Source organism: Dinoponera quadriceps, unplaced genomic scaffold (genome assembly GCF_001313825.1).
Source record: "Dinoponera quadriceps isolate SergipeBrazil2010 unplaced genomic scaffold, ASM131382v1 scaffold566, whole genome shotgun sequence".
Classification (NCBI taxonomy): Eukaryota; Metazoa; Arthropoda; class Insecta; order Hymenoptera; family Formicidae; genus Dinoponera; species Dinoponera quadriceps.
The window spans coordinates 3,332,400-3,356,558 of record NW_014555972.1 but is presented as its reverse complement, the minus strand read 5'-3'; the positions used below and the strand labels follow the sequence as shown (position 1 = coordinate 3,356,558).

At 41.0% G+C, this 24,159-nt stretch overlaps 1 protein-coding gene across 2 annotated transcripts in view; it reads right to left on the bottom strand.

Moving 5' to 3' along the window:
• Positions 1-37: 37 nt before the first annotated feature.
• LOC106746320 (regulating synaptic membrane exocytosis protein 1) overlaps positions 38-24,159 on the bottom strand; it is a 138,911-nt gene continuing 114,789 nt past the window's right edge. For both annotated transcript variants that reach the window (XM_014622822.1, XM_014622823.1), the window contains exons 16-23: positions 19,914-20,092; positions 19,319-19,534; positions 18,653-18,981; positions 17,442-17,621; positions 11,168-11,255; positions 10,832-10,914; positions 10,442-10,549; positions 38-9,807 (exon numbers count right to left, since the gene is read on the bottom strand). In XM_014622822.1, coding sequence (XP_014478308.1) covers positions 9,506-9,807; positions 10,442-10,549; positions 10,832-10,914; positions 11,168-11,255; positions 17,442-17,621; positions 18,653-18,981; positions 19,319-19,534; positions 19,914-20,092 — 1,485 coding nt within the window. In that variant the 3' untranslated portion in view covers positions 38-9,505. The remainder of the gene's footprint in view (positions 9,808-10,441; positions 10,550-10,831; positions 10,915-11,167; positions 11,256-17,441; positions 17,622-18,652; positions 18,982-19,318; positions 19,535-19,913; positions 20,093-24,159) is intronic.

Genomic DNA, 24,159 nt, shown 5'->3' with positions numbered 1-24,159 from the left:
GAAAGGATGGTTTCTCACGAAAGCGAAGATCAAACGATTACGTCGACAAAAAATACCATTTATTATTTTGGTGCTTTACATGAGAACGGAACAAGTCGCTGATAATTACAGGAATGAGCAGCAATTCGATTCCACTTCTTTCACGTTTGTATTAACCTAACGTTCGGTTTATACACCATTTTTCTTATTTTTGTGTTTATGCATATGTCTGTATACATGATGTATGTATGATGTGACAAAGTAAGAAAAATTTGCGTAGATTTGCAAATTTCCCCAAAGAAGAGTAGAACGAACAAATCGAGATACTTGTGAGTTTTCACTACACACACGCATATGCGTATATGCACAGATATATGTATAAACACAAAAACATTGTGCGTACTACAAAGATTCAGTCATCTTTCGAGTCCATTATCGCTGTTATAAGGTCTGCTCGTTCCATTTGCATTCTTCGCATTTTCTACATTTAAAATGGAATAATCGATATAGTAATTAGGTTTCGGATGGAGAAAGAGAAAGGGGGTAAAAGCGTAGAGATTGCAATTGGAACGAATAGACTTGTTCGCGAAGGAGGAAGCGAACTTCTTCCGCGAGCCTTAAACATTCTACACGAAAAATATTCGACTCCCTCGTCTCCGAAGAAAATTTCATTTCTCAATCCTATACGCCTTTATGTTAGTACTACTCGATACACGAATACACGTGACGTCTGATGTGTAAAGAGAAAAGCGACACAAATAACATATTAAGTTTTGACATTAAATTTTTCGAACAAATTGAAATTTAAAAATTTCCCTTTGTGGAAAGAAATTTTTGAAGAATTTTACGAGCGTTTATGCAAGGACTACTTAAGAATTCAGCAGAGTTTTGAATGAAATTATTTCTTAAACAATAAAGTTTCAAATAATATTTGACGAATATTCGCTGCACACAGATTGGTACTAAAAATTTAACGAGAGGCAGACAGAAGTCGACTATTCGGCTTCTCTTTTTTCTTTTTATTCATTTATGTTACAAGTTATTATTTTTTTTTTCATAAAGTTGCACGTTTATTCATTCTGGCACTCCTCGTTCTTATATGTCTCTCTATATCATCCTCTTATGCGCATCATTCTTTAACACGAACGCATCGTATGATTTTGATCTTTCACAAATTAATTCTGAAATACGAAGCATATGCTGCGATAATATTCATTAACAATTTTTTAATCGTTGGCCAATCGAAGGTACTCGCGATCGCTTTCTCATAAGTCTCACAGATGATCTCTCTCTTATTATTTTCTCGATTGTAACATACACGTTTCTAATTTGTTGTAACTCGCTATAATAGAACTTCCCGTGCGTAGAAAAATATGACTTTTCACGAGAGAAATGAATCAAAGTGTCTAATCGCTACGTCATTATTTAATCACAACCCTTACACTTCTACTTTCTTTTTCACCCATCGATTTGCCATCGATCAAAAATCATTAACGGCTCAACCAAATATATTCAACAATAACTCAGCATATTCCATCGTTATGGAATAATAATAGTTAAGATATACCTCGTGCAATATACACGTGTTCTAGAATGAAATAAGACGTTTAAATACGCGTGATAATAAAAGGTCATAAGACAGTGAATGCTATCGCGAAAGGGACATAAACTTCAAAGTCTTCTTCAACGACGACCGCCTCTAGTGCTTGGTCATTCGTCAATACCTTTATAATAGAAAAATCCATTTTTTTCATGGTTTTCCCTTGTAGAAAATGTTATTGAAGTTATAAATAAGGTACCTACGTACTTTTTTCTTCGATGACGCGAACGAGGAAGAAGGAAAAGGAAAAAGAAAGGTTCAAGAGCTCGCTCGTCCTCGTTCGCATCCGTCAGCGATATAACTAATTAGTTAAAGCCAATCGGTTAACCAATTAGTAGGAGAAACTCTGATTCATCGATTGCGAGGAACTTCCGAGACAGTTTTTACATTTATTTTCTTGTTTTGCGCTGAACGTAAGAGCTCCGAGCTTTATCGTTGAAAACTGCCTTCGAGTGTTTTACCATTAAAAGTTTATCTCGGAAACGAAAAATCTTAAGAGATTATCTATTAAATTATCAGGTTGCGTGGTTCATTCAAGCGAATTTTTCTTTTTAGCTTTTTTTTCTTTTCACTCACTCTCCGAGAACCCTCAGTGGTAAAACAATTCAATCAATCGCCTTCGTTTTTACAAGATAAACTTTGAAATCATTCTTAGATCACGGGGTACCTCGCAGTCCGGGAACACTAATAATTTCCTCGCATCGTCGATGAACCGACGCTTAATCATTGAATAACGTCAATCAAGAGTACTACGTAATCGCTAATGCCGCGGAACCAATAGAAAGTAGATCGCAGCTCACTTAACTGCTAATTATCCATACTCGATTAACCCGTAAATTTCTACCACACGCTGTGATTCTAATCCACATGCGCGACGATCAACACTCAACATGCAGGGAACATCACATTGAATTCGGTATATGACGACACGTAATCGTATCTACGTCTTTTTAACTACGTTAAGGGTGTCCCTTCCGTTACGTCGCGACTTTTTTCCTCTCTCATTCTCATTCTCTCTTTCTCTCCCGCGAACTGCTTTCTTCATGAAAACGCGCACGTGCACGGTGATTGTTCGCAAATTGTAAGAATCCTAAAGTTTCTAATAATTCTAATGACAAAGCGAGAAGAACCGCCGAAACGCTTGCCCCCTTTCTTTTATACAAGACTTTACAAGGCCATAATATGTGTCTTCTTGCGCTGATACTCTCCGATATCCCTCGACACGTTGTCAGCCATTTGCGTGTTATTCGCACAAATAGGGATTTTTCGTATTGAAACATAACAAATTAAAATCGTGTATCTTTACTGGAAGATACGATTGTAGTTTGAAATTATCAGTTGCGCGTAGTCACGGATTTCCTCCTCGGCTTAGAGCAGAAACGTTTAAAAATATGTCCGACGCGTTTCTCATATGTTCAACAAATGTCAACTTATGCCTAATATTAATTATAGTAGTCGATATTCAACGGAGGATGATGGAGTTCAATCATTTTTCATTTTACGAACGAGCGAATATTGCGATTTCTACCAATACGTGATATGTACCACTTATTTTGTTCCGTGAATATAAATTGTTAAGATTGATAGAGCTCACAACGTGTCACGATCGAGAAGTATGAGCGTACTGTACACTCGTGATACTCTTTTCTTTTAAACTGCCATCCCTATGGCTGATGAGAAAATGGCAGAATTTCTTAGCGCGCCTATCGCTAAATCCTACGTGATACATGAGAAAGACGAAATCCGGAGAATGTCGGAAAGGACAGTCCGATTGCTTCGGTACGTGGAATCTTGAGTCAGGTCGAGGTGGTAACGACAGTGCCGTAGAACGCGAGGAGAAGATTAACCAAAGCACTTGCTCCTAATCGTAAAGAGGACACACCGCGAGCGATCAGAGGATCGCTTTCGGTCGGCTTCGAGAATTAATTATTTTTGTAAGGTAGTTCACGTTAAACACATCTAACTATCAGCCCCTAATGGTGTTCTGCGGCCGAAATCGTTTTTGGGTCCCGAATGATTATTGTAACTCGTTTAAGATCTCTCACGTACGTCCGTCTCGGTTTCCGCTTTTCGCTTTCCCACTCACCTCTCGTTCGCTTCGCTTTAATTACGCGTTTTACAAATCACCAGTTTGAACGATCAGTACTTAGGCGTACGTATGTATGTAACAATTAATCGCGCATCTACGAGGATCAAGCATTCGTGTGTGGGTCGACGCATGCCCGTCCGATCCCTTCGCGATACATTCGAACATGATTTTAGGCCGATCGGGGATGGAAATTATAACGTTCACGATCGCGATCGTGAGTAGTGAGCGAAAGGGCAACTGGCTGCTTCCTTCCTCTTCTTCGCGCGACGTTTCAGATTATAGAGTATACGACGACGCGACTCGATCGTACGTCCATTTAAATTAGACCTCCATCGGCCGGTTCTATCGCTTTTAGCACCAAATGGCACAACTTTGCTGGATCGCAAACCTGAGATAAATTTTCGAATGGACGCGAGATCGATTCACGTCGCCGAAACGCGAGACCGCTTTCCCGCAGGCTGGAAAAGTGCCGCCGATGTTAATATCCACGCGAACACGCACAATTCCCGTGAGATTGTCCCTGACACTTACAATTAGATATCAGAACGAGTACAACACAGATATGTACGGGAAGAGGCCGTTGTTTTTGTAACTCTTAATTAACAGCGTTCTCGACGAGGCGATCAATCGCGCTAATTATCCTCATTTGGATCGTCGGAGAATCACTTGCTTCTAATCTATTTCTCCCGAATTAATTCTAGAAACGTTCTTGCCCGCAACTGATCGATCATGACAATATATAATACATATCGAATGTACAGTTATGCAATAGTTCGCCGACGTGTGCTCGACTCTAGGATTATTTTACATACGGTTTCTCCGGTACGAATTGTAGTAAGTACAACATATTTATCGTCTAGAGATTCGTAGCGTAAATTCGAATTAATAATTTTCGATTGTCAAGGTTGATACATAACGTATAATGTAATAAGTATACGTGTGAATCGTGTATGTGTGTGTGTATGTGCACGTGTGGGTGGATGTCATGTTAATATACATCTTTGTCGTACGTGAGTAGACATTAAAGTAGTGAGGCAGACTCGAGTTTCTCTACGTTTCAAAATGCTAGCGTTCTGTGTTGTAGAAAAAATCGCAGTTTCACTCTATTCAAGTGTGTCTAGATTTCATTGTAATATAAGCTCGAGCTCCTCGTCGGCTATTAGAAGACTTTCAGAAATACGCGAGAAGTGTGAAGCATAGCGTGTAACGAGCAGTTACACAACGAGCAGTTAACTCTTTGCTCTCTAATTAGCGATTTAATTAGGATATTGAGTTTTTTTAGATTAACAGTATTTTCGATATTTATATTTATAATCAGATGTGCTGATATATTCTTCTTATCTCAAGAGAAAAATTAATTGTTTTCATTCTAACATTTTTGAAATCACTCTAGAAGTATTTCTTTCTACGATCGTGATTAGTTATAATTATACATATAACACAGTATATAGAGAATGTATAGAATGTAAAAGTTCTATTTTTTATACTTTTTAAGAAATTTTTTGCACTAGTTTTTTTTTTAATTTTACAACATTTTTAAACTCAGAGGATGCTGGATTTCACTCGATTGATTATTCGTAAAACGATAATTCAGAGAGCAAAGCGTTATCCATAACTTGATCATAAAGGTCGTCGTTGACGTTAATAGATTGAAGAATTAGTGTCGCTATAAAATGTAGATTCTCGTTTCTCTTGATCTTGCAAGTGCTGTGTTAGCATTTAGTATAGCCAGAAGGGAGAATAAGCAGCGTTGGATAGTGATAATAGTAATAACGGTGTCGATAACGTTAAGTATAGCAATCGTAGTAGTAATAGAAATAGCAGTAATAGTAGTATTAAGTCACTTCGAAGGCTAGTAGAAAACGTGCCTAGAACGCGCTCAGTTACTTACGAAGGAGAAGTCTTTCGTTTTAAAATAGTAGATAATTGCATTTTCGTACGAGAGGATTGTCCATTCGATAATCTTCGTATGAGGAAACTTTCGACGAAGATCCGCGATTCTGCGTCCGTACGAGAATTAATTCGATTTCTTTTTTCCTTTTACTTTCTCGCCGAAAGTTTTACCGACTCTTTTTTACGCCACGAATAACTCGTTCGCTTGATATTTGTCCGCGTTTGTATTTTCTGATTACGTAGTTTGTTAAGATTATCCCGAGATTACTTCCTTCTTCTTCTATTGAAATATAACCAACGACGTTCCGTATGGAAAATCAACAATTTCGGTTGTTTAAGTAATAATTTTTTACTAACTTGATACTTGAGATATTAATGACCCCCCTATGTGTCGAATATTCGGTGTCATTAAAAATGTACAACTCAAGATATTACATGCGATTGAATATTACAGTCGCGCTATGGTGTGTATATCTCGCGAGTAACGCGGCAAAAATCGAATTCGGATTATTCGTGATATATTTCTAGGCCGATTATAGACTTCCTTTCGTGGGAACACGATCGTTTTTCGCGATACGTCTGACTTAGCCCTCGCAAAGGCACAACCGTCTCGTTATAACTCTCTCGGTGAGACACGTCACTTGGCGTTCGAGGCGAGAGACCGATGAAGCGATTATATCGACAAGAAGTGTGAACAGCACAACCATATTTAAATGTCTTTTCGGGCCGATATACTTCCACGTTCAGTGTTTTAAGTTAAAAAGTTACTTTCTTCGTGTGCTCGGGCGCTCGCGATTCAGCTCCGTGCGTCTTTTTGTTCGCAATTAAAAGTCTTCCGTCTTCAGAGACCTTACAAAGGAATCTTAGTCGCAATACACGTTCTAATTATTCGAGCCTCGGATGAACAAATGTTTTCCTAAGAAGCCTTTTGATATTTTATACAGTCAACTCTTATAAAAGAAGGTATCAATCAATGAGAACATACGCGGGAAATAAAACAATGAATTAACAATGCAATCGTAATTGAGAATTGCAACGTGCATATATGGTCGTTAAGAATTTCGACTTGCGAAAATAAATCTTCGATTGCACTTTCGTTGACATCCCTTAAACATCTACGTCGTTTAACATCGAGTTTAATGATATGGGACAGTAACACCGTCCATTTATCCTTATCGTTTAAACACATGTACATGTTTTGATTATCCTTCGTCTACAGTTCTTTCTTCTTGTGCGGAGCGTATAATAATATATAGCACGTATCTACATATTAACATACACAGATACGCTATATATCGTTACATTATTATACACGTATTTAAACGATGTATATATATATATATGCATGTACACACGTCCCGGGTCGATCTCGACGCCGTGAGGTTACCGTTATACACGCACACAACACTTAACTTAGAGTATCGTCGCGTCTCTCCGTTCGCACGCGTAAGCGCACACACCACACTCGATTATAATAATAAATCCGTAAACTTCAATCTCTCGTTAGACGTAATTCATCGTGAAGGTGCCATTAATTAACTCTGTACGGTATTATCACGTTTATCACCTATCTCTAATTACTCGGGCGGGGTAAGCGCAATTAATCCTGGACAATTCCTAACCCCATCGCGGGACACTGTGGATTTAAACATTCACAATAACGCGTCCCGAGGATCACCAAGCCGGCTGATTAAGCTCGAAGTTGGAATTTCGCGCGTTAACCTTTCTCATTACGTCCCTCCTTTCTCCCGACAGTCGATTGGAATGGAATTGAATTGCTTGGCGGAGCCATCGTGATCCTCGGGATGCCGCACGGAAACGGGACGTCGATATTATCTGAGAAACGTCGAAGGAACCGCTTGTCTGTCCTGCTATCAGTCTACGAGCTACAAAAATTGTGCGACTTCTAAAACACCGAGTTTTTGGTTGGTTGGTTATTATTCAGATTGGCTGCAAAGTTACACCCCCTCGTCTAATCCGCTCGTCTCGCCACCACCTCGCTAAATTGCTCTTTTTGCCGTCGGCTCGGCCAGCGAGCCTTGGAACGATTGTCTACCGTTATATAGTTAAAGCAATTAACATCGATCGAGGCACTCCGTGCGAGCGTTTCCTATCTTCTCGCTATCGCTCTTCTGGAACGCGGGCTTTGTGTCTAAAAAATTCTAGAAAATATTTTCCTGTTATATTCACAGTCCGAAGTGAAAGTTTATTTTACAATGTACGGTTCTTTCGCAACGTCATGGTTTACAATTTGCGAAATGACTTGCAACGTTGATATAATATTTTTCAATCGGTAAAATTGTCAGAATTAGAAAAATGGAACTTTTCCGCTTTGAAAAGCTTCATAAAATCCGCTTGATAAAATCCGCTTGATAAAATCAAATTCGATTTAATATACAATTATATATTAATGGTCTGTTAAGACGGAAATTTGTAACAATGTACGGCAAATTTTCATTCCGCGCTCCAAATCGTGTGTCTGCGTTAAATGAAAACAGGAAACGCGAATCTCGAATGTGCCTCATCGACGTGGGAAAGATCAAAGCATTGTTGATCCTTTAATATCGATATTTGAATTAGTACGTACGAAATTCGATCGAATCACTGACTGGATCAACCAGATGAGGCCGCCGCGGGCGGCAGATGTCGATCGAGCTTCGCTTCGACGTAGTCGACGTTTTCGCCGATATTATCCTCGTTTCGGGAAAAATGGACCCTCGTCATCTCGTCGGGATACACGTTATCAAGATACATGACTATCATCATTTCCATAGTTAATCGCCGAAAAAATAATCTCTCCGTCCTTCTTTTTCTCTCTCTTTCTCTACATTTCTTTCTTTACATTCTCTTTCGTTCTCTTTATATTGTACTCGATTGCTTGTCGTCTGACATATTTGCACAGGTATACCTTTACCGTTAAAATCACCGCGAACATTCACGAGGCACCCGTGGATCTTGAAAGGCGCTAATCGAAGGAACTCTTTGGAAGTTGTTTATGCGCGTTCTTCTGCACTCTCTTCCCGAGACGAAACGCGGCGACGGTGACGTCGTTCCATAAGCGCGAGTTGAACGCATGCGTATTTTTTTACGTCTTCACAATTCTCAAAATTGATTGTCTTCTTGAACTGTATAATAGAACCATCTGAAGTTGATTGTCTTCCGGTTATTCACGCTACACGTGATTAGCGATTTTCTCAATCGGCTCTGTCGCGCGCAATGTGTGATCGATCTTCCCGTGTTAATGACTGATTTCACTAGTTTTCGCGACATTCTCTCAATATTGTTATTTTAAAATATATGTTAGTTTTCTTTCTCTGATTTCAGCTCTAATTACAGGAATATTCTTGCCTCTTTCATTCGTTACTGGAAGTGTGTTGACAAATAATGATGAACAAATAATGAAGTGTCAGATATTTTGGTTATTATTAACTGGTTTCTAATACTTATTACGTGTGCTTATTATTAAATAATTATAAACCATTAATTAATCGACTCGATACGCGGGGATTAATCCGTTCTTATAATGCTATCTTATTCGTTGCGAACGGAAGAAATGAAAACGTCGACTAACGTAATAAGACAACATACACAGAGCATATTTTTACCGTGATCAACGGAATGGAACAAGCTTTTCCACGCGAATAAATCTGAAAACGTGAAAACAGGACTTCTTCCCAGTTACGATTGAGAAGCCGTACTGAAAACACGGGAAAGACCGAGGGCACGTCGACGCCTTTTGGAACAACGCGCATTTCGTCGCATCATTCACGAACTTGCGACAATAAAAAGAAACACCGGTGCCTCGAGATCGTGTCGGCGAAGTCGATCAGCCACCATTTCCATCAAGAGATGATTTTGACGACGGGCTCGCCCTCGTCTTTGAGCAAAAGGCTCAGTCTGAGGTCGAGCTCGCCGGCTTCCAAGGCCCACTTTTCCCTTAACCATCATGGCGAGTCCGCGTTCTGCGTACCGAGGGTGTGGATCGGGAAGAGCGGATACCAGTCGATGGTCATTTGCGTGAGCGGCAGAAGGTCGAGGTTTACCTCGGCGCCACCCAATCCCTGATTGCTCTCGAAGCCTTGCTTCTTCTCCCACAGCATCACCAGCAGGTCTCTGCCCAGCGCGTCGCAGCTGCCATACTTGAGCGTCTGGCGGTATTGCGGGTTCTTCGAGTGTCGTATCACGCGAGTCTTGCGCTTCTGCAGCCACCTTTCGCCGTCGCGCAAATACGTCTTCACGTAGGTGTCTGCGGAAAACAAGTCTCGTCGTTAATTCCTATTCGAATAAGTATTTTCTAAACATCTCGTATCATTTGCAAAAACATTTCTAGCTACTTATTATATTTGCGTATGAATTATAGACAATTTTTTTGTAATTATTTCTTCGTCTATGGAGAAGTTTTTTTAACAATTGATACACTAACGACAATTATTCATACAGTCTTAAAATCTTTAGACGTTGGAAGCGGACACACATTATTTCCGCGTTAGATCATATTAAAATCTTCCTTGCGGAGGGGAATTAATTAAATCCAGTTAATCTATTTTCGAGACACTTATAAACGACGTTGCATATTGATTTTGCTGCAAGTTTGCGCGTGATATAAAGGCTAACGACAAATTAGCGAATGTAGGTCGTCGTGATTAACGCGCGTTGGTCCGCCCACGTAAAAATTTGTTTCTGAACGCTAAGTAATGTATGAATGATCAAGACAGAATGGCATGTCGTAACGTTGGGAAATTAACGCGAAGGTACGGTAGCTGGTGGGTGATATCTCCACGGTGCTATGCTGTGAGAATTTTATAGTAGCTGTAAACAGGCGAGAGCGACTCGAATGAGGGAGAATTAGCGGCAAAGAGCAGGCGCGCTTCTCGAATTACCTGGCTCCTCCTTCTCCCCGGGACAAATATCTCTGGCGCAGATAACTTCGACTTCGAGAGTTCCCTTGCAGAGAAAGAAGCCCAGTTTCACTTCGCCATTTTGCGCACCTGCGACATTGGCGATTGCAATTAGAAAAACGTTCAATCAAATGCAACGTGAGATCAGATTAAATCAATCTTTCGTAGGACTTTTTGTAGCTCAAAGCGAAAGTGTGGTGTCTACTATGCGATCGATTAATTGAACAGAATTACATGCAATCGAGTATATTTTAAGAGAGCTCATTATTGTGTTACCGCATGTTCGAATGATAAATACTTGGAGCAAAGCAACAAAAAAAGATTGATCAAATTAGCAATTTCATTTTAATAAGGCCATAACGGATATTTTACCACTGATCATTTTATATCCCTTAGGCAGCACCTGTCCGCAACCCAGTTTTATGTCGACGCCATTTTCATTTCCCGCCGACTGACTGTAATAACAAAAATTATGTCACACGTGTTCGATTAAATTTTACTTAATGGATATCGATGTAGGATAATTCCGAGAGTTTCCACTCGTTTCTCTACCATTAAATACGATAATAATGATTGAATCAGAACGTCGCTAACGCGCGATGACACAAAGCGTAATTGATGAATCGATAATAATAGACACACCGAAAACGCGAATAGAATGGAGTGATTGATTCGTTTCGACTTGCCACGAAAGATGGATCGCCGTACCTCCATTTTTCGTCCTCGTCGGATTCGCTGTTCCTATCGTAAAATCTCTCTGGAATCTCTATGACGCTGTCTTTGCGCTCACCCCGCCCTACGGGTTGAAAAATATCTTTTCAGATTATTTATCGTAGATAAATCGCAATCTGTGTGTCGTCGCAAGTGAGATTTTTTTACAAAAACGCAGTTCACCGAGCAGCGATGCTCGTGGATCTGCGAATTTAGTCTGTTTTGTAAGCGCACGGTGACACAGATTGCAGTTGGGTCGTTATCGAAAGAGAACAATTTACACCTTGCCAGTCAGAAGAATCTGTTCTACAGGCTTGTCCTTTCAAATTCAATTTTGCGACAGATATCTGAGAGAAGCTGCCTACTGAACAATACGACATCTGCGAAGCTCCTTCGGTCGTATGGATTTCAATCAGTCGGCACGATTCGAGTATAATTTTCAGTTTGTCCACACGTTAACGTCATATTTTTCTGATGGTATAATTTCTAAAAGCTTGCACTTTAAATTTATTTTTTTATACGACGGTATAATGCTTCGACCGTTTTGAGTGGCACATTCAATGAGATAGTTGTAAGAATGCTAGATTAATTTTTAAAAAAGTTCCTTAAAAAAGGGGTTAGAATTGAATTAAATTGTCTTTTCCATACTAAATGCGAATTTCTAAAGTTTACCAATCAAAACTTTATCAACGTGCAGAGAGTGCTAACTCTCATATATCGGAATAGATACTCGAAATCTCAGCGGGAGCAATTCAATCGTCGCCGACGCAGCCGTAGACCGAATCGTGAAATTCAACGACCGAAGCTTCCTGAATTAGATAGATGTATATAATAAGTTCCAAACGCGCGTTTCCTACATAGAGAGAGGTAAGATACAAACTTCGACTCCAAAGTACCAGAGCGATAGCGGGGGAGTTTCAACTCTACGAAGAGGAAAGTTCGGTCTCGATAGCTGTAATAAGATAATTAGAAGCTCGGAGAGCTAGTGTAGAGCTCGGCCTTGTTCTACTATTAACATATTCCGCCAGCTGAGGCTTCCTAATATGTTTCTTATGCTTTCTCGTTACTCGTCACGACACACGAATCATATTCGAACTCCGAGATGCCACTTAATTGCAAACTTTATTGATTGATCGTTTGCGATACGAATTAAAATTTTTTTTAATCGGTCGTAACATTTTCCAGCGGGTTCAATCCGTTACTCGTTTTTCCTCTTTTCGCACCGGTGATAGTAAACCTATTGAGAGGTGGACAAGTTGCTCCAACTCGGAAATTTATTCAGTTTAATAAGATTTCGTAGCAATTTGTAGCGTAAAATTGTATTCTCCATTCGTTTCTACACAGTATAACGATTTAGAACTTGCTTATTAAATTATTTCTAACTCTCTTGTATTAAGAAATTTAGCATTAAATAGTTCGGTATATTTTTACGTTGGTAAGATTTAGCATCGAGACATAATTAATAACATAAAAATTATCTTTAACATTACATCGGGAAAAGATGCAGTCGACATTTATTTTCTTTAAATTCACAAATGAAATCAGTTAATGTTATATTTACACATTAATGTCCATTTGTTTTGACATATTCATAAATGTAAAATATTTCATAAAATCTGAAAACATTTTTGCAATCAGGCACAGTATCATGAAGTATAAAGTCTGTACAATATATATATATAGTTAAGAATAAACCAAGAATTACAGATCAGGAACAATTGCGAGCCAATATAAAGAAAGAGTATAGAAATATCGGGCATGGGGCAGTTCGTTAGATAAGTCAACCATATCAGTAAGGTACTACTGTAAGGTGCTCACGTCGATACAATGCTCGAAAAACATGCAACAATACGACGACATTCTCGATTTCTCTTACCTAAGATCACGATTGTAGATAGCGACAGTTGTAGCGTTAATATTATCTACGAGTATTAGTTCAAGCGAATACTTTCAAGCATAACTCGCTCAAATTGTAAGAAACGATTTGGAAGGGAAAGGGAGAGAGAGAACACAGAAGCAGCCTTTCGTCGAGGCTTTCGTCGAGGCTTTCAATAGGGGGCAGGACGTAGAGATAAGATGCTTCTTCTGCTACTCACCCGTCAGACGATTCGAAACACTTCGCGAGTAATTTCCACGTTTTTCCATTTAGCGTGTCATTTAAGTTAGCAAAAAAACGACTGATTTGATGAAATTGTAACAGAAATATTAGTTGAACAGCGTCTGCTTCTTATAAAAAAAAAAATATTCTAACAGTTGATAAGTCCGTGTAACATCACTTAAGGACAGTTTTAGCGAAAACCTTGCCTGTATCGTCTTTTATACAGTTGTTCCCTTCAGATCCGCTAAAGATGTAATCTTGAGAGAAGAAGGAGGAAGTGGTGATGAACTGATTAGATAACATTAAAAAATAGGCTGATGTTTAGCGTAAAATGATTTGAGAGACCATTAAATAAGGGGGAATGGAAGGGATAAGATGTAATGGATCAACAGTGAGGAAACTAACGATACATCCGAGTAAAAAGTTGCAAAACGGGAGCGTAATTATTTTTGCCGTAGAAAATTATAGCACGATAAAAATCGCTGAGAACGCGAAGGGGAAGAAAATATTTCGTGGTTGAAGTTTAGCACGTTTATATCTTGACCTTATGATTAACGATGTTGCGTGCCTCTCTGTAAAATAGAATATGGCATGGGTATATCGCAGGAAAGAAAAATTAACGGCATGGGTATATCGCAGGAAAGAAAAATTAACGGCAAGCGCACGTGAAGGAAGAAAGAGAACTGATCGAAGAAACAATAAAATTACGAAAATCAAGAATCGAGTCGTATTGTGACGTCGACGGACGATATTCTCTGTCGAAAGTACATCCACGCGTTTCTCCTTCGCTCGCCTATATTCGGTGCTATCAATAGAAGACCTACCCTGTTTTTACTCTCCGCTGCGGAATAAATAAGATTGCTCTACTTAAAAGGGGCAAACTAAAGCGATAAGAACTCGAAGCAACGTTCCACCCAAAATAGATGCAGTACAGGTAGATAGAGAGAGAGAGAGAGAGAGAGAGAGAGAGAGAGAGAGAGAGAGACAAGGAGAGAGAAAGAAAGAGCAATAGACAATGAGCGACAGAGAAAGAGTGTGTCTTACCGGAAGCCCATAACGTTGGTCGACAGTGCCTTGCAGTTATTTATCGAGGTGGTGTGGAGTGCGGCAGTGGGAAAGAGGCCGAGTTACCGGTCCTCGGAGACACAGGCTCGCACTGCCACACAGTAACTGTTGGGACTACGCACTCTGTTGTCGTTGGTTGATGGTGGTTGGTTGATTGGTTGGTTGGTTGGTTGGTTGGTTGATTGGTTGGTTGGTTGGTTGGTTGGTCGGTTGGTTGGTCGTACGTGCGTGGCCCACGATTTGTCGTCGATAATCGGGGTCGTGACGATAGCCGATGGCGTTTCGACCGAGCGAACCGAACGTTTCGAGCGATTCGAGTCGAGTACGCGTTCAGAGTTCAGTTTGCATTGATGGACGGTGCAATGCCGACCGAGAAAGGATACCAAGATAATCAACAATACATCGAGGAGTCAAGTTCAAAGTGCACGCCGTGCTCGGCCGTGCGCTTATGCGAACGAAGATGCATACAGCCAACGCGCGGAGAAACTGAATGGGTGATTGCGACTCTTCAGGGCGCTTAATGGTCGCTTCGGGTGCTCGACGACGCGGTTGCCGGCGACGAAGCGACGGATGATGATGATGATAATAATAATAATAATAATGATATTGTTCCGAGCGAGAGCGTGCAGCGTGGGTAGACAGGAGGGTTAGTTGTGTTCAACTCGTCACGCCCTCGTGCACCTCCGAAAACGTCAGCCAGCTTATTGTGCTCGTTTGTTTCGCGGCGCACTTCCTCCGTGTAATGCAAATTCACTGCGAATCTTCATTATCGCGCCAGAGACAGTAATCCCGCGTTTGCTCATTGAACTAACGGAGTTAACGCGATACCACGGAAATTCAGCCGTTTCCACTTCTGTGCGCAATTTATACCGGTTACACGATAAACGCATCCTGAACAAGTTTATAAATTATTCGGCAGCGAATTGCCGCGGGATGGAACGTAATGCTTTGACAGACACGTTGCGAGAGCAATTTCGCGATTCCGTGCCGCGCCAGCGTTCAGCACCTGTCGCGACCTGAAGCGACCATCGAGCCTCAACGATGAAGAAGCGATAATCTTGCTGACAGAAGGATCACCACGTCGCGATCATGGCAGCTTAGCACGCTTTCAAATGCGGCAAACAACACTCGGAGGAGTGAATGATGAGAGGCTGAATAGCGCAATAACAGACAGAGAAAGTAAGAGCAAAAGACAGAAAGAGAAAGAGAGAAAAGATCACGGCGTTCATAGACTTACACATGGTGCGTGCAACGACTCAGGGGCACGATAGCGTCTTCGTAGTAATCGCGGCGGCGTAATTGCTCTTTTTCGCCTCGTGAAAGCCCGAAGCGAGAGAGAGAAAGAGAGAGGCTCGAGTCATTACTGTCAGGCTGGCGAGACGATACGAGCAATCAGCAACAGGCAACAACGGCGCAACAGTAATCGCAACACAAAAGGACGCAAAATTGTGAACGAATTCTTTCGCTGGTTGTGGGGTGAAAGGGCGAACAGCGATTTCTCTGCGAGAAACAGGCATAGAGGGAATGGCGTTATTATGCTCGATGGAAGCAGTCTTCGATCCGGGCCGTTCGATCGGAACGATGACTCCACGAACAAAAAGCGGGGAATGATTGACGAGTTAAGCGAAATTTCGCAAATCCAAGCAGAACACTGCGTGATGGATCGTCTCGGCGGTTCCTCAACGAATCCGCTTCTTCGATCTCGCGGTTCCGTTCTCCGACACCTGATGGGTCTCCCGAATTTGCTTTCGCTGACAGTCGGTTCGGCAGAGCTCACTGGAGATTCTCGCGGTCTATTTCGCAAGCGAAATTGCCGAAATATCGAGCGTGTGAGCGATGAAAAAGCGATCGAGAACGATGATGAAGCGCAAAGCGAAAGGCGTCGAAGACAGTCATGGCCGACGGTGGATACGAGAATCCGAAATCGATCCAATCTCGCACCGGAGTCACATCGAAGTCCTTTCCAGGTCAGGCTATTCTCGCTTTGATCCGTCCGGGTCAGATACGATAAACTGACAACGATATGACGTTTGGCAAACGAATATGAATTTCTCCGAACGTCGAGTATGTTCGCTCGGTCAAACCGCGTGGGGTCGACGGGACGTGATATATAGTGCGAGACAGATAAATAGTAATTGCATTGACATCCGCAAAAAAGGAGGGAAGAAAAATTGGAGAGAGAGAGGTTTCGAGCTTCACAGAATGATCACACGATAATGAATAAACACATAGATGGTGGAATAATATTAAACATATTAAGCATGGTTGAAAGAATGATTACAGAATAGAATTTGGGGAGAAAGAATGCGAGGTATTCGGCTGATACACAACATTATCATGAGATATTGTCTTAAAAGAATCCAAGAATCTTGAGCATTCTTTCGTAAAATTTTCTCGATAACGCGGTAACTGTCTCGTACTTTCTAGAATCTTCTCGCACCGGTAAAGTAATATTATTTTAGTTTAATCGCTTTTATTTCAAGATTCTCAACATTTTCTGAAGTTATCGTCAATTAATTAATTGTGTGGACTCGTTTGAGTATATTTTCTCTCGTAAACCAGTACTAAAAATTGAAAAGAATCTTCTAAAATATCATTGTTTCAATTAAAATTTCAAGAAGAAAAGACACGTTAAAAAAAGTCAGGCAGATAAATTATTGAAATCATTGAAAGAACAGAATATAAAAATAGAGGCAACGAGGAAAACAACATCAATAGAGGATAAAAATAAGCGAATGATCACGCAAAAGTGTGAATGTGTGATCGGACGTGTGAGACGATGCACCAACACCCAGATAAAATGCACACTCGCACTCGCACACTTACATACATTTAGATGCAAGACTATGGTGTGATGGACGTCATTAGTGAGACTCGATGTCGGTCGGACGGGTGATAGTGACGCGATGGGGCCGACGAGACGTTAAACGACATAGTAACGGTGGTAAAAAGGAGAAAAAGAGAAAGTATCGCAATAGTAGTAGTAGTAGCATTAAAAATGGAATCGCGTAGGTGGGTGTGACGAGCGAATGGAGAGGTACAAAGACAAACAAACAGACGGACGAGCGAAATGATGGCCGAAAGAAGCAAAGAAATGTTTATACTCACGGCTGCCGCGTCTCTTGTCACCGGTGAGACTCATAGTCCTGCTGAGCTCGCCTTTGACCGCTTTAAGGGATCGCAAACCTTCCATGATCTCCTCTGGATCCCTCATAGGTCTGGTGAATGAGCTTCGTCGTCGATCGCGATTGTAATATACAGGCACGTCGACTTCACCCATACTTCCACCTGGAAGAATTCCATCGGTTAGGTCTAATTATGAATTTGGTGGAGTGACGTTGGAAATCGATGGCACCCTTTTATTTATAACTCGCGAACTGGGGCGTAACTGATACAAGAATATCGAATTTTCGCGCTCTCTCGCGGTAATTAAATACGTATTATATTACGCGGGTGTAATTTCTATTAAAGAAACGATGTTGTTTATAACATCGTCATCCCTCCGCTCGTTTAACGCTATTTTAACGCTCGCTAGCTTGCCGCGATACTTCGCATCGGTTTTTGCTGTTTACAACGTTACACGAACGTTCCTATGAAGCGACGGTAATCGAATAGGTAGTGATAATCGGAGGAAGCTGTTACTTAAGTATGCCAAGAGCTTGCAAGAAGCACTCGAGACTATCCAACAATAGCGCATCGCGGCTAGCCGCTGTCGTTATCATCCTTATTTGAAAAGAGGCGGAAGAAGGGTGAGGAGCCAGCTTGCAACGGGAAAGCGGGACGAAATTTATTAGGTCGAGTATCTGCGAGCTACATCGAAAGTTTCGATAAGAGGGTCTTTAGAAACTGCGCTTCCCGATTTCTTCCGGGTTTTCCTTTTATTTTTGTGTATATCGGACGCGCCGCATACAATCACAATTACAGATGAAATTACTTGTCGTGTGCTGACTCGGAGATATATCAAGCGCCATTGAAGAGACACGCTTATCATATGATGATTGTCTATAACAAGTTATATATAATGTATCGCATTCTTGATAAGCTTGGCGTTTAAATTTTGCTTCACGATTGAGAAGAATCGTACGATATCTCTCTTTCTTTATCGTTTATCCTTCGGTCTTACAATTATACCGATTATTACGGTGAAGTTTCAACTCACAACAATTTTATCCTCCCAGTATTAATTCCTCCGGAAGAAGGAAATAAACGAGAGTTGCTCGGAGAAACAAGATACTCTTATTTTGACGCGTCGTTACATTCGCTGGCGATTTGTTCTATGCGGAGGAAAATGACCCGAATGTCGATTCTCTGACACTCACGTTTGCTATCGGTGCCACCCTGACTTTGGAAACTGCTCCTGCGGCTACCCGGCAAGGATCTGCTGTAATCCCGATTGAGCTCATAAGGCTCGACCTCGAGCTGCTCGGACTGACTGGAACCGCGTCTGGAATTGGCGTGCCAGGCGTGGTCCGGGTGCAGGAAGCCGAATTCTGGGCTACCACTGTCGCTTTGCGTGTCGTCGCTGTAGCTACGATCGCGCAGTTCCTTCCTCAGCAGCCTCTGCGCGACGTCCATCGACAGCGAGCCACGCGGTGAACAATACGGCGATTTGCCCGTTCGAAGTCCGCGCGGATCCTCCAATCGATACCTGAAATGTTCATACTTCAACACGTGAACGTGAGCGAGAGAACTTGTCGGAAGAAATTGGAAAGTGGAGAACTCGGAAAACTACCTAACCTAAGGCTCTATGATATAGAATAAAATTAATCATTATTTTATAATTATATCTATGTGAAAGATAAAGAGGACCGGAATCACAACAAGCAAAACAAAATTATATTGTGGACTGTTTACTTCCCGTTGAAATGTTGTTCAATTTACTCCTTAGTATTTCACCAGTTAGTTCTATCATAATAGTTAACGTCCATTTAACTGACGGAGAGTCTTTCAATCTTCGTCCCCCAGTCTTGAAAAAACGCACTTACCAGACCGCTCTGTCATTTTCGAGCGCTCGCTGAACATGGACGGTGCATTCACCAAGGAACACATTATCGCCATCAGGACAATAATCCCAGAGAGTCACCTCGATCGCACGTTCCATCAGGCTCTCGCCGGCAACTCCGGTGAAGAACAATGTAGCGTTCCAGATTGGTTTCTGGGTCGGTTCGGCCACTATAGTCCTCAGTGGAGTTGCATCGCCGCTGTAAAAGCCACCAGTGATTAATTAACCTGCCATTTTGAGTATAGACAGCGAGACATCGATAAAACGAGCATGACGGATAAACAGGAAATTAATTTAGACGCACGGAACTCTCGAAAGTAGAGAGAAGAAAGTACAGAGAAGAAAAAGAAAAAAAAAATAGATTAATCGTTTACACGAAGCTGCTCTTAAGCATTATGTGACGGTGTAAAAGCTGCGATTGGATTCTGTATGCGGATTTTCTTAGTATCGCGCGGCGAATTTACGATATTGTTATTTCGCTTCGGCGCGAAATAAATTTCGCGGGATCGGGATTTGATTCGAGGTCTAGTGTAAAATATATTCAGCTGCGGGAATTTACGAGATAACCATAGACTTACCACGGTGGAACAAGGACAAGCTTGGCGAAAGCCTCCGGCAAGCTGCCGAATCCAGTGTCTTCCCGGGCGCATAGGTCGTCGCCCATAAAAACCGAGACAATCAATTCTTTACGTTCCGCCTCGTACGAAACTTGGATCTGTATGCGACCGGTCACCTGCCTCTCCTTCGCTATTTGCTCCTAAAATATAGGACGCTGGTTTTAAGCTCCTCCGCGCTTTGTGACCTCAGAAAGTCCGAGATTACTGCACAGGCGGGTGGTAACGAACGTTCCTATTTTTCATAATTTTGACAAAGCTCTCGAAAAATCGCCGAAGCGGACGAACTGATAAAAGTTGTTTTTACAATGAACAATTACTGAGGACATTTTCGCGTATGTGTATGTAAAGATATAATATGTATTAATAGAAAATCGATTATTATAATATCCATTATGACACAATATCAATATGGTAAAATATTAGTTTTACTCATTTACTTGGTAATATCGAATAAATAATCCGAGATCGAAATGTATCAATAATTAGAAAGTTGATGAAAATAATATTAAAATATATTCACTGATTAATTCGTGAAAACAAGAATTGAAATTAAAAATAAAAATTATTAATGAGGGATGAATAGGGAGGAATAGAATATAAATAAAATAATGAGAATCTCGCATAATAAATGATTCTACAATAAGTCTTTTCTTAAGATTCAACATGGAGGCCAGTAAACAACAATTCATAATATCAAGGTAGGACAATGTTATATTTGTTTCTTCAAGTTCGACGGAATTTACAGGGTCAATGTAGAATCAAAATTTCAACTCGAAAAGTATCTAGTTATAGATGCTTAAGCTTCCCACGTTTCTTAATGGAACCTTCGTGCCCCACTCGCCGGCAGTTATGAGGAGCCGGAAGCAAAGTTAATTTTGCATGCAGAAGCGGTTTCACGGTGGAGTTTTGTTGAGGAGATAAAACGAAGAAGAAGAGGAAAAATGGGCAAACTAAGAGCAGTCCTCGAGGTTCAGCTTTATTCGTGTCAAGACTCATTCCGTGTCGTAGACTGCATAGCATAGCATAACTATAGGTGTATAATCGTGTGTTCATAGGGATGTAGTCCTAGAAAAGGTTTTCGAATTTTCTCCGAATTTATTCTCTACTTCTGAAGCATTGTTCTTCTAGCGTAGAAATATATTTACGTCAAGAAGTTTATTAGTGACGAAATGAAGAGAAATTTTATACAAGTGTTCTTAATCGTATCTATTTATAGTGATAAATTTTATATTATTTATTATGTAAAAGCCAAACGAAAGAGTTAGCAGGAAAAGGACGAAATATTTGTTAGAGCACGACATATTATCCCTGTCGTTTGAAGCAACGTCAGGAAGATGTATGATCGGACTACAACCCTGAGCATGCGATACAGCCAAGAAAAACGTTCGTTTAAGCGGGCCTTATCCTTCCGTTAATTCTCATTAATCTCTCTCTCCCTTTTTTTTTATCGCTACGATCGACGATTTATATCTTCTCCTCTCGCGCGGTCCTCTTCGCCTCTCCTCGCCTTCTCTTCTAGTTTCCACGGCATCCCTCACATCTTCTCCAGCCGTCCACTCGCGTCTCCTCATCTCGTCGTAGCCACGAAAACATAAATCGTCTGTCACTCTTTTAATTTTCACGTACGGTTTTCCCGGACTGTAAGCTGTTCGCTACGTATTTATATATGCATTTACTGAAGAGAGTTTTATTCTACGCAAGCAAACACACGTGTGTCGTCGCGGCGCACTTCTTCGACTGTAACAAGTCACGTTGCAGCAATGCGCATTGAAGAAGATCACTGGGAGCTTTACTTCATCGTTTCGTTTTAACGCTACGGCGTTAAGACAAATTTGTCGCATATACTCTCAGCCGGAACTTTTTACTGTAAATTCACATTTCAGTTTTTATATAATTCCCGAGCGATACGCCATTTTTATGAACACAGGGCGACTTCAAAGTCACATTTCGAAAGTTGAACTCTCATTTTACACAGATGGAATTTAACTGACAACGAAACTATAAGGAAAATTGCAGTTTCACTGTCAAAGTTAAAACTTTTTAAGTTTGCACAAAGTTTGCAAATGTACATTAATGGATGAGTATGTGTTATTGTACATTTTTTTTCTATGTGGGCGTATAATATGACATGAATAGGCATTTAACAATCGTAAGACGGCCGGGATTATGCTCGGAAATTATTTTCACGGGCGATCTTTGTCCACGGATGCGGTCGGTAATGGGAATGGAAAAGTTATCGCGAGTAAAAGCGGGAGGATGAGAGAACCTTTTTATTCCGGTTTAAAGTAGAAAGTGAAAAATGAATTTTAATGAAGTCGGCAATGAGATTCCGGGAAGAAATCACGGCGGAAGCAATCTAACCGGCAACTTTGTTATCTTCACAATCTCAGATAAATAGTTTTATGCGTTAAAGTAGGCTCGTCGCGCGCGTACAACGTTGTTGCTGCTGAATAATCATCGAGGCGATGGCATAAAACCAGTAAAAAAATTATATCGTTTTAATACAACATCGATATCATGCTATTCATGATAATCTAAAAGTGATCAATATTCAAATAATATGCATTTATTATGGATTCAGGCAATCAGACGGCGACATTAATAATTGTACAACGATAACACACATTCCCTATTCATAAGGATCCTTTTGCAAACCTTGTCAAGCATTATCGCTGCGTCAATCACTACTGTCTACTTCACGATTTTCACATGCGCACACGGATCTTGTTGAAGCCGAAGAAGAACCGCGACAAGCGTTGATGTAGCGTTAATGTCAGTCTACGATTGTTTCCAGAGTATGCCCAGTATAATGTCCGGTTAATATCGCGTTAATGTAGCATTCATCTTTTTCTTCCTCTCGGCAAATTTATCCGTCGTATACCTTCGGACCCGTTTGATTCACATTCATACACACGTCTCGCGTGTATACCAGAGAAAGGGACGACGTGACGACTAAACGCCCGCGTATCTATCCGAGAGCGATTTGAGAAAACGCTCATTCGTCAGAGATTATTCTTCGTCGGCACGTACGGCCGGTCGTCGAACGTTCGTTGAAAACGCTCGCATTCAACCCCTCCCGCCGGTATGAATCGAATGTACGTTATATTTACTTATCGGGCCTTGTGCATACGCGACGGGACATTGAAGCGAGGTCGCCGACTACCAGGTCGCGTATTACGTCACAAACAGCGTCGAAAGGAAAAACTACCCCGTTTCCCCTATGGGACCGGTGGGTCGCAATCGCGATTGATATTGATACAATGCGCTCGGACGTTTGGCATTTGTGTATCACTCAGGACGAGTTTGGTGTACGTGTGTCTGCGCTCGCAACTAAAATCAAAGACAAATACGGACAGCTAGACGGGCAGATGGAAAGAAAAGAAATAACAATGAAAAAGAAACAGAGCTATATATTACGTGTTTGGTTGAGAGAGAAAGAGAGAGAGAGAGAGAGAGAGAGAGAGAGGTGAGAAACGAGCCGCAAAAAAGGAAAAAAACGCTAACGTACAACTAGAATTCGTGCCAGTTGGGAGAGAGTAGCGTGGAGGGCCAATATACTAAATTTGCTCAACATGGACAACTTACATTTCGTTCTCATTTTTTCATTTCTCTTTCGTCAGCGCGTCTATCGCACTTTTTGTATCTCTGATCTTATCGTTTTTTTTGTCTTTTGTTTTTGTTTCTTATTTTGCGTGCGTTTTACACGGTTCGGTCAGCTTTTTATCAGCGGGTATACATAGGGAGACACACACAATTACGTATATGCATGTATATATATGTATATATATATGTATAATATAAAGAAACGTAGAGATGACATCGAGTATGTACATACGGGCGGAAGTAACGGAGTTACTTAGAATAACGTAGAGTAAAGAGACGGAGCAGAGCGTAGAGAGGGGTCTCATGTAGTCTCTCGTGAAGTATGTCGGGACGAGTGAGCAGAATAAGGATGTAGTGAAACATAAAGAAAAAAAAATAGAAAAAGAGGGAGAAGAGATTAACCGAGCAAGATGTAAAATAAGAGAGAAACGAAGGGGTGAGAGCTGCGTAAAAGCGTGAGAGGAAAAAACAGTGAGAAAAAGAGCGGGACGTAGATGGATATACATTTATACATATATATGATCTTTCTCTAGCAGGGTAAATTACGTAAAGAAAGATCGAGTGCCACAGCCTCCGTGTATGCATATAGTCGAGCTTCCCGCGA